Source organism: Ictidomys tridecemlineatus, chromosome X (genome assembly GCF_052094955.1).
Source record: "Ictidomys tridecemlineatus isolate mIctTri1 chromosome X, mIctTri1.hap1, whole genome shotgun sequence".
NCBI lineage: Eukaryota > Metazoa > Chordata > Mammalia > Rodentia > Sciuridae > Ictidomys > Ictidomys tridecemlineatus.
The window spans coordinates 58157830-58168838 of NC_135493.1; the positions used below are offsets into that span (position 1 = coordinate 58157830).

At 40.6% G+C, this 11009-nt stretch overlaps 1 protein-coding gene across 3 annotated transcripts; it reads left to right on the forward strand.

The window, feature by feature from the left end:
* The first annotated feature begins 1939 nt into the window (after positions 1–1939).
* On the forward strand, positions 1940–6688 carry Armcx3 (armadillo repeat containing X-linked 3). Of its 3 annotated transcripts, none has more exons than XM_040283438.2 (5): positions 1940–2098; positions 2574–2713; positions 2988–3085; positions 3340–3411; positions 3690–6688. In XM_040283438.2, the coding sequence occupies exon 5, from the start codon at positions 3833–3835 to the stop codon at positions 4970–4972; it is 1140 nt and encodes a 379-aa protein (XP_040139372.1). In that variant the 5' UTR covers positions 1940–2098; positions 2574–2713; positions 2988–3085; positions 3340–3411; positions 3690–3832; the 3' UTR covers positions 4973–6688. The 3 variants fall into 3 exon arrangements, with proteins under 3 accessions (XP_040139372.1, XP_005340754.1, XP_021576157.1); XM_005340697.5 differs by having other exon boundaries at positions 3025–3085; XM_021720482.3 differs by lacking the exon at positions 1940–2098 and adding an exon at positions 2105–2252 and having other exon boundaries at positions 3025–3085.
* The last annotated feature ends 4321 nt before the right edge of the window (positions 6689–11009 follow it).

The window sequence follows — 11009 nt, forward strand, 5'->3', positions numbered from 1 at the left end:
AGGATTCTATAAGGTTGCATCTACAGTTCAGGGTCTTGTCCTCAGCACTGTATGAGCCAATCCTGATTCTGTCTGCACACTGAAAGCAGATGCCTCTGTCAAGGAAAGACTCTCATTTATAGAGACATATATAAATCTAGATCTGAATGCTCAAACCCATGGGTCTCTGCATTCTTTTCCTGTTAAGTAGGCCACAAGGGAAACTAATTTTTCTTGAGAAATACAACTGTCAGGGGTACTAGAGGTTTCTGTCATTCTTACATGCCCATTTTCTCTCTGTAGACAAGCTACTACTTGGGAGGCCACAACCCCAGAAGGTTGCTTGGTGAACCTACAATCAGAGCAGGGACATTCGTTCACCTTAAGAAGTGGCTTTCTGCTAAGAGATCTTGAAGTATTCTTACACATTATGGGGATGATTCTGCCAAGAAAAGCTAAACATTCCATTCATTTTAGCCAACACTCCTTCTCCTCCAGACAGTGCTGGGTGGGAACACTTTCCTCTGACTCTCCTTTTCATAATCCTGTGGTTGAATGAGCCCCTTTGCTGCACATGATCTTTCTCTAAATTCAGAATTATATTGTTGATCTGGCTTCTGTTTACTAAATTTCAATCATGTCTCAGTACTGCTTCCCATAATTTATATACATATGAATTTTACTGGAGGTTTGCTTGTTCCCAAACTCCCCAGTCTCTTGATTGACTTCCATATTGTCTGTGGATTTTAAAGACATACTCAGATGACAACCTTACACACAAGCTATTAGGAAACATTTCACTAAGGATCTTGTGTTCAGAAGAGCTGTTACTTTTTGTACTGTGTTATTTGTTTTTGTGCTCTGTATTTGTTAAGTTTGTTGGGTTGCAAGCAACTGAAACCAAACCTACTTAACTTAAACAATGAGAGAATGTAATTATTTTATTCCTTTTCCTATTTGTGAAAAGTTCAATCCCAAGTGAATTATTGAGCTCATCAAACCAGTGAAATGGTTTCACACTAAGTACTAGATGCCAAGTACAGCCAAATTTGTCTTGGTTCCTCTAATAGCTATTTTGTTTATAGATATTCTCTGTTTGTTATCAAGTATATTTTGTAATGTTCTTTGTATATCATTCACTTTGTCAGTGTACATGCCTTCTTATCTTACAGATAGTGGGTACACAGATTTGTTTTCTCCTCAATCTTTTGTTACTGGCTTCTGAGAGCTCAAAGCTTCCTCCTCGCTAATTTATGCAAGTGAAGTCTGTTGTTCTTCTATTCAGAGATTGGCCTAATCAAAGATTTACATATTCTCAGACACACTTATTAGCTCATTCAGATTCATCCAGGTTTGTGTTATGTGCTAAGGCCCCAAAGACATTAAGATTACTTTGAATGAAGTGGTTAACACTCTCCACCAAGTGAGAAATGTGAGACTTAGAGGCCATCACCTGACATCACTCTCCCACCTCCACTCTCTTCATTTTTCCTAAAATGAAAATAGCTTTGTAGTATTTTTTTTCCTCATAAAAGAAGGCGGACTGGAGGTGGGTAAGGGCAGAACAAAAATAACAAAGCACTAAGAAAGTAAAAGCCACACTTTCACTACAGGCTTCCTTTTCTGATGCTTGTTCATTTCAGATCTAGGACTAGATTTCAGAGGAAATGGTAGACATTAATAGCTGGGAGGAGAGGAGGTTGAGGGAGAGGCTGCAGTCCCAGGAGCTTAGGGAAGGAAGAGTCAATTTTTCAAAAAAGCACAAGTGGCCAGTAGTCCCAGGGGAAGATGCTGTCCCTTTTTGATAATCTGAGGAAGGGAAACACAACTAGAGAGAGATGGGATTTAGTGGAGAAGAAAGAGTAACAAGGCCTAGTATGGGGGAGGGAATAGTGGGGGGCGGGCCCTCTTCTGCCGCACTGCTGGTGGGAGGGGAAATTGGGGGCCCGAGTTGGTGGATGACGTAGCTCTCACGTGACCAAGAGCTGACGTGTGCAGAAGTCCTTCTTGTCCTGGTCGTTGTTCCCGTCTGAGTACCAGCTCCCCATTGCCCTGAGGGCGGGCGGGCCGGAGGCAGAGGAAAGAAAGAGGAGAAGGAAATTGTCCCGGATCCTTGCAGGTCAGTGCCTGGTAGATTCCATAAAGTGGGGGTGGTGAAGGGCGTAGGGCGGAGACCGTCGCAGGTCCTGAGGCTCCTCCGTCGTCTCTCCCACTCGCCGCCCGCTCTCTCAGACATATGTCCCGCCTGCGGCCCATTTCGATGCTGTGAAACGGTGAGCAGAGGGGTGTTTGGGAAGAGCCCAGAAATAGGGAGATATGAATCTGCAGGGAGGCAAGGCCCGCAATCCGGAAAGGGAGCTCTGGCCTGGGTGTTGCCCCCGTGTCCACCAGGATAGTGCTGGAGGGGAAAGGCTGGGCATGGGGGGCGGGAGTAGTGGGGTGCAACGAGATGTGTCAGCAGAATCCCGAGAGGGGTAACGGGGTTGGAAAGCCTCGCACAACCAGGCCTCCGAATTAAGAGAGTTTCGTTCTCTGGGGACTGGTCCGTCCACCAAGCACTCAGTAACGGCTGTTTCCCGTCTTTCTGCCTGTAGCTGTGTCTTCCTGACCTCCGCACTGTGTCTAGTGGGTCCGAGCCTCTCCTGGGTGGCCAGTCTTTCCGTAGCTTACGGCACAACGCCAGACAAGAGAAGAGGAAGGAAATTAACCCTGATCGGTGAAGGTCGATTTGAGGGTAAGACCATCTGTGAACCTTAGGAGGGGCGGGGGTGAAGGTGGGGGAAAATCAGAGAAGGTAATCTAGGTTCATGTCTGAGTCTGAATGTGTTTCTCACACTCCCCGGACTGTGGCGAAATGGCGTGCGCTCTGTGTGTGTGTGTGTGTGTGTGTGTGTGTGTATGTGTGTGTGTGTGTGTGTGTGTGCGCGCGCGGGAGGGAGGGGGAAAGGGGGAAATGACAGCAAGGAAACCTATCATGTAGTTTGCTCATAATCCTTCTCTCTCAACAGCACTTAGTCCCCATGTTTTCGATCTGTCATCCTGCAGGTCTGCTGTAGCAGGTGGCACCGTTTGAAGCTAGGGAGGAAGTTTCCCAGGATCGGTAGAGGTCGGTGTGGGCGTGGGGGCTGTCTGGAATGGGGGAGGGGTTGGAAATCTGCCGCGGCTTGGACAGGCTCACCCAATTCTACTTTATTTTTCTTACATCCCTGCGTTTTAAGCTAGGGAGGGGGAGGCATTTTCATGTTTTGGATAGCATAGTGACGTTAAAAAATATCTGGTAACCTGGATGGTGATTTAGGAAAGCGACAAATGCACAATCCTTCAAGCCTTCGTTTCTTACTGGCTCTGGTCTCTCTGCAGATTGAAAGATTATTGGGCGTGGCACACACTCCCAGCCAAGAGAAAAAGGAGCAAACTGCTTATTTCAAAGAGGTTAGTTCAAGGGTGCTACTTCCTGGAGATACCAGAGATTGTGGTGACTGACACCCCAGCCGAATCTGTGGACTCATTGCCTTTATCTACACTTGGGGTAGGGTGGGCTGGCAGGGGTTAGGGAGACAGTATAATGAGGTGGGTAGAGATTTTGTCAATGATCTATATTCCCTACCAAGCATTCAATTGCCATTCTTCTGTTCCTCTGTGCAACTTTTTGCATGGGACAACAAAAAGAGAAGAGAAATTGAAACTCTGTTTCTTTCTTCCACCTCCAGGTCCACCTCCAGAATCAGATATTGTGGTCTTGAAGTGACAGAAGATCACCCTCTACAGACCTGCTCTCAGGCCCACAACCCTCTTTCCCTACCCTGAGTGACTACTCTGTTCCTTGGTCCCTGCTGTTGTCAGGGACGATTGCATGGGCTACGCCAGGAAAGTAGGCTGGGTGACTGCAGGCCTGGTGATTGGGGCTGGCGCCTGCTATTGCATTTATAGACTGACCCGGGGAAGAAAACAGAGCAAGGAGAAAATGGCAGAGGGTGGCTCTGGGGATGTGGATGATTCTGGGGACTGTTCTGGGGCCAGGTATAATGACTGGTCTGATGATGATGATGATAGTAATGAGAGCAAGAGTATAGTGTGGTACCCACCTTGGGCCCGGATTGGGACAGAGGCTGGAACCAGAGCTAGAGCCAGGGCAAGGGCCAGGGCTACCCGAGCACGTCGAGCTGTCCAGAAACGGGCTTCCCCTAATTCAGATGATACTGTTTTGTCCCCTCAAGAGCTACAAAAAGTTCTTTGTTTGGTTGAGATGTCTGAAAAGCCTTATATTCTTGAAGCAGCTTTAATTGCTCTGGGTAACAATGCTGCTTATGCATTTAACAGAGATATTATTCGTGATCTGGGTGGTCTCCCAATTGTTGCAAAGATTCTTAATACTCGGGATCCCATCGTTAAGGAAAAGGCTTTAATTGTCCTAAATAACTTGAGTGTGAATACTGAAAATCAGCGCAGGCTTAAGATATACATGAATCAAGTGTGTGATGACACAATCACTTCTCGCTTGAACTCATCTGTGCAGCTGGCTGGACTAAGATTGCTTACGAATATGACTGTTACTAATGAGTATCAGCACATGCTTGCTAATTCCATTTCGGATTTTTTCCGTTTATTTTCAGCGGGAAATGAAGAAACTAAACTTCAGGTTTTGAAACTCCTTTTGAATTTGGCTGAAAATCCAGCTATGACTAGAGAATTGCTCAGGGCCCAAGTGCCATCTTCACTAGGTTCCCTCTTTAATAAGAAAGAGAACAAAGAGGTTATTCTTAAACTTCTGGTCATTCTTGAGAATGTAAATGACAATTTTAAATGGGAAGAAAATGAATCTACTCAGATTCAATTTGGTGAAGGGTCACTATTTTTCTTTTTAAAAGAATTTCAAGTGTGTGCTGATAAGGTTCTGGGAATAGAAAGTCATCATGATTTTTTGGTGAAAGTAAAAGTTGGAAAATTCATGGCCAAACTGACTGAGCATATGTTCCCAAAGAGCCAGGAATAATTTCTTGACTTTGTAGTTTAGAAGCAACACACATTGTAAACTATTCCTTTTCTCCACCTTGTTTATATGGTAAAGGAATCCTTTCAGCTGCCAATTTTAACGAATACCATATTGTATCATCAATGCTGATATTTAACCAAGTTGGTCTTCAGGTTTAAGCTGGATAAATGAATATCACTACTTGTTCTGAAAACATGTTTGTTGCTTTTTATCTCGCTGCCTAGATTGAAGTATTTTTTACTATTTCCTCTACGTAAGTGACAGTGAACCAATTCGTCATGAGTAAGCTCCTTTTGGTCATATGCAATGATTTCATTTGTGTATCATCAATAAAGTTATGTGTTAATGCTGGAAAGAAAAAAGAAAGAAGAAAGAAAGAAATGATTCTTGTCCTTTGGTTTATAATCTAGTTGGAGAGATAAGAAACATACAAACCAAAAGATAACTGAGGATATCCAGAGCAGACACTCATTGTCAGATGTGTGCCCTCAGAGCACAGAGGAGGCAAAGGATTCTGTGGGATATGCCAGTCAGCTAAAGTTTCATGGAGGAGATGGATTTGTAAATGAGCCCTGGATAGGGTATGGTGGTTAAGATGTTACAGAATCCAGGAGAGAATGGTGTGAGAAAGGCATTGAGGTAGGAACCTTCTTCCTATGATAGTCGGAGAGCATCCTGCTTGCAGTGGACAGCATGGGCAATAGGAGTGAATAAATGAGGAAAGTTAGGTGAAGACAGTTGTAGAAAGCTGTTTCAATTTTATCTCACTGGACACTGAGAACCACTAAATAATTTTGGCTAAAAAAATATTGGAATCCACATAAATGAACCCCTCTCTCCTGTGCAGTGTCAGTGAGGGTATGACAAAACAGACCCTAACAAATCCTAGTGGTGGCCGTTTGGTAATTCATATCATAAGCCTTAAAATAAGTAAATCATTTATCCAAAGTTAGTGATTGAATAATTGTCCAAAGATTACATGTATAAGGATGTTCATTTCAACAGTTTAAGGTAGTAAAAATTGGAGACAATATGTTTGTCACACTGGATTCTTCAAATAAATTAAGGAATGGTCACCCAGTAGGATATGATAAATATGCTAGTGGAATACTATTTTTCCAGAAAAGATATTCATCATTCATTGTTAAGTGAGAAAGATAAGTTAGATAGCAGTATTCATTCCATTTTGCTGGGGTGAGGGGGATATTAAATCATGCTTTAAAAACACACTAAAATCTCTGGAATCGTATATTTCCAAATAGTAACAATAGTTATCTTTGGGTGGAAGGATAATGAGTGATCTTTACTTTTTTTTAACTTTTTATTCATCTATTCTTTTTAAAATAAAATGAATATTAATTTTTAGAAAATTTTTGAAAAAAAGGAAAGTGTTGGGAATGAAGCAGGCGATTGATTTGAATGTGTACTGAGTGTGCAAATGATTTAGACTGAAAATGTGATTGGTTGCAGTTTCCTTTCCAAAATGATAGATGAGTGGTGAAAATGAGGCTTATCATGAGGATTAAATGAAATGATAATATATGCTAAGTACCTACACTACTCTGGCACATAGCAGTTAAGAAAAGTGAGTACCCTTAAGTACCTAACATGCAGGACTGATAGTTTTTGGTTGACCTTTGTTTTGCTGGGGCATTCTGCCATGTTTCAGTGTCATTTAATAAACAATAACAATAAAGGTTAACATTTATTAAGTGATTACTGTGTAGAGTTCTGTCATTCATGCAAGGCAACTGTTAAAATAACTTCTCAAAGGAAAAAAGTTTTTGCTTTTTTCTAAGGACTCAAGGTGTTTCCTCAGACATGATTTCACCAGCCTCCATAATATATTCCTAGTTGGCTTGGGGATACTATCCTGCTTTATATATGAGACCAGGAAAGGGTGAAATTCTTTGGTTGTGATCCAGTTTTAGCTCCAGGTTTCCATATGTGCACTCTAATGTCTATAGTAGATGAAAGGACCAGGGACTAGTTGGCTTAAAATTGTTGGATATGGTGACCCCACCAAATCACATACATATAGCTTCTCTTGATACCAGTTTTAAGGGTGGGGTAAGGGAAAAGGGAATGAACACTTTTCTAGCTCCTATTGTTTGTTTGTTTGTTTTTCAACACAGGAGCACTTAATTATGAAGCCACATCCTCAGCTACTTTTTTAAAAAATAATAATTATAAAAAAATTCTGTTTTGAGACAGGGTCATGCTAATTTGCTTAGGGCTTCCCTAAGTTGCCAAGGCTGGCTTTGAAATTGTGATCCTCCTACCTCAGCCTCTGAGCCACTGAGATTATAGGCTTGCATCACCATACACCCAGCTTCATGGTACAATTATTATATGAGAGGAAAAGATTGGGGCCAGTAGAGAAGCCATTTTAGATAAATTGAGTTTGAGGTATCTGAGTGACATTCAGATAAAGATGCCATATTTTAATTTGAATGTGTTGATCTGGCTTTCAGAGGAGAAGAATGGGTTACAATTTAGTATTTGAGAATCATTAGAGAGAGGTGATAATTGGGAACATGGAGTAGATAGGATCCCCCATAGAGAAGGTACAAAGAGCAGAAGGCTGCAAAAAGAACTGTGTAAGGGGCTGTGATAACTGGAGAGAGGAACAGAATTAAAACAATGTATAACCTTTCACATACTTTTATTATCCAAAGACTTATATATTCTTTACATAAGATTGGTTTTACTGTATGTAAAATTTCTGGTCCTGATTTAAATTTTTTCATATAAAAAATAAATATTCATTGGTGATGCTTGAGAACATAGACACAATGAGTGTAAACTGTCTCCTAACCAATATATAGCTTGAACGCCTGAAAAATATTCAGATCAATCCTTATTGAACTTGAGGCACCAAGTTTTTGCTAGGGGTGAAGGCGAGGTTAATTCGTGGAATAGAAAGCCACAGTGTGACAGGCACATGCCTGAGTTTGTCAATCTACTCCTTTTCTCTCCCTCCATGTTCCTTTTCATTCTTCTTTGCTCTCTCTCCCTTGTTTTGTCTGTGTTTCCTCCTCCTAGGAGACAGTTGTTGGTATTCTCTCTGTGCTTCTGTGTCTTTTGGGGTGACCATTTAATTTCCATGGCACCATGCCATGTGCCAGTGGGCATTTAATAGAGAATAATAATTGCCATTTCATAAGGTGACCCTGGGTGTGACTGGATGCCAAGACTTTTGGAACCCTTGTTGAACAGAACAGAGACTGAGAAGGAACTAGTCTTAGTTTGGTAGCCCTCTCAGTGGTTTGCATGTACTTTTGCTGTCCCATGCCTACTATGATCTAGACTAAGAAACTTGCTCTTTGGGAAAGTGCTGGGTGAAAGAGATGTGGGGCAGGACACCCAGTTGTCCTAATGTTTCACTTAAGAGGTTGTCACTCAATTATTTTGGGAAGGACAGAGTTCTAGAATTGTGACTGTGATTGTGGCAGCTCATGGGGACAGGGAGGAGGCAGTGCCCCCCCCCCCCCCCGCCCCCTTTAGAGACAATAGTGGAAGCTCATTGCATATCCTGCTATTTTGGTTTCTTCTCATCTAGCAGTTCGAGGGTCTATTTCAGTCCAAAATATGTCCGAAGGCAATTTTACAAGGATGTATTTCTGTTCGTTATAAATTGTAACCCAAATAATAATATTTCAAGGCTCAGGAAACAGGCTGTCTTTTTTGAATGTTCATATTTTACGTGCCTTGTTTCAAAAGAGATTCCAAGTGTAGGTTTGGCAAATTGATGTGATTCAGGCAAATTTTATATGTATGACTCTCTTTGGTTTTGCTTTTTTCCCTTGAGAATGGCTTTTAAAATAGTGATAATGACTATTTTCATTGCTAGCTTTTTGCATTAAGTTTACATCACATCCCAGGCTGCAGGTTTTCTGTGTTTAAACTCTGACTCTCCTTACCTTTTACCTAGAGCTGTCTCTGGGCTTTTATGGAGTCCTGGCGTGCTTTGCCTGAGGTTGTGGTATAAGAAGGATAAGGGATATTGACTTGACAGAGTAGTGTACCTCCATGCTTCACCTTCTGCATTGGGGCCTTCTCAGGCCTTGTGTTAAGGGCTTGGGGCAATGTGTGTGTTTGAGGAGAGGAATAGGAGGTAGAGGGGAAGGGAGAGAAGGAAGACCCACTGCAGAGATACCTTTATCCTGACAGATTTATGCAAATGTAATTCCACTTCTCATTGAGAGTGGGCTAAGTGTCACTCTCTGACCCTGTTGACCATTAACATCTTAAAAAGTGAGAGGAGCTGTTACAGGAGGGGCTTTGTTTGGGCACAGAGCCTCCTCAATTATTGAGCCTTTCTAAGCTTCTGGAGGACATAACATGCTATCAAATGAAATGGGGTTTCTTATTGATGATGATTTATGGTTCTGTAAGAAATAGATTTATCAAGCAGATCAGATTCTTAGTGTTTGGTTTTTAGAACATTCCCTCCCTAAGATCCATTTACATCAGAATCCAAATTGTCATAGAAGGTTTTTTTCTTAGTGCTCAGGGAACTTAGCCAATTTAGATAGATGCTGATACTGACAAAGTAAGAGATCCTGGTGTGTCCTTCTCTGCTATGAGAACTGACTTGTTGCTGAAATACAATACTTCTCTGATATAGTGGTATCTTTTGTCTACTTAGATGCTCCTATAATAGAAGCAGAGCATCAGTGGGTGGTACTTTTATGAATATTAATATGTATGACCAAATTGGTTATCAGACAGTTTGAGATGTATACTCCTTTTTGTTAAGCAATGCAATTTATTCTTCTTTAAAAATTAATTTTATGGGCTGGGGATGTGGCTCAAGCAGTAGCGCGCTCGCTTGGCATGTGTGCAGCTTGGGTTCGATCCTCAGCACCACATACAAACAAAGATGTTGTGACCGCCAAAAACTAAAAAATAAATATTAAAAAAATTCTCTCTTTAAAAAATTAATTTTATTTTTGGTTGACAAATAGTATATATTTATGGGATACAATATTAATCATGAAAGTATTGCATTGTGGAATAATTAAAGTAGGCTAATTTATGTGTACATTAATTCACATACTGATGATTTTGTTGTAGTGAGAACAATTAGAATCTACTCTTTTAGCAATATTAAAATGTACATCACATTATTATTAATGATAGTTACTGTTTATTGCAATACCTCTCAGTCCACCATTCCACACACTCTACTTCTATAATTTTGACATTTTTATATTACACTTGTGAGATACATTTTTGTTTTTCTGTGCCTGACTTCTTTCACTAAGGAAAATATTCTGTAGATTCCTTCATGTTGTTGCAATGGACAGAATTTGCTTCTCTTTAAATGCTGAATACTATTCCATTGTGTATACACACCACATTTTATCTATCCATTCTTCTGTTAATGAGTACTTAGGTTGTTTCCATATCTTGACTATTTTGAATAATGTTGCAATGGATATGCATGTGTATGTGTCTCTTTGAAATACTGATTGCATTTCCTTCAGATGTGTAGTCTACCCAGGAGTGTGACTGCTGGATTATATAGTGATTCTATTTTTGGTTTTTAAGAACATACTGTTTTCCAAATTTTTGTGCTAACTTACATTTTCACAGTGTGCAAAGATTCTCTTTTCTCCACATCCTCGTCAATACTTTTATCTTTCATCTTTTTGACAATTTTCATTCTAACAAGTATAGGTATAAGGCAGTATCTCATAGCTTTAATTTGAATTTTCCTGATAATTAGTGATGTTGAATGTTTTTCACATACTTGTTTGCTATTTTATGTCTTCTTTTGAAAAAAATGTCTATTCAGATTATTTGTCTGCTTTTTGAATCAACTTATTAATTTTTTTACTGCTGCATTGTTTGAGTTCCTCTTATATCCTGCATATTAATCCCTTGTTGGATGAATAGCTTGCAAATATTTTCTCCCCTATTGTAGGTTTTTCTTTTTAATCTGTTGGATGTTTCCTTTGCTGTATAGAAAACTTTTAGTTTGATATTTCTTTTATCTATTTTTCCTTTTGTTTCCTGTACTTTGGGGGTC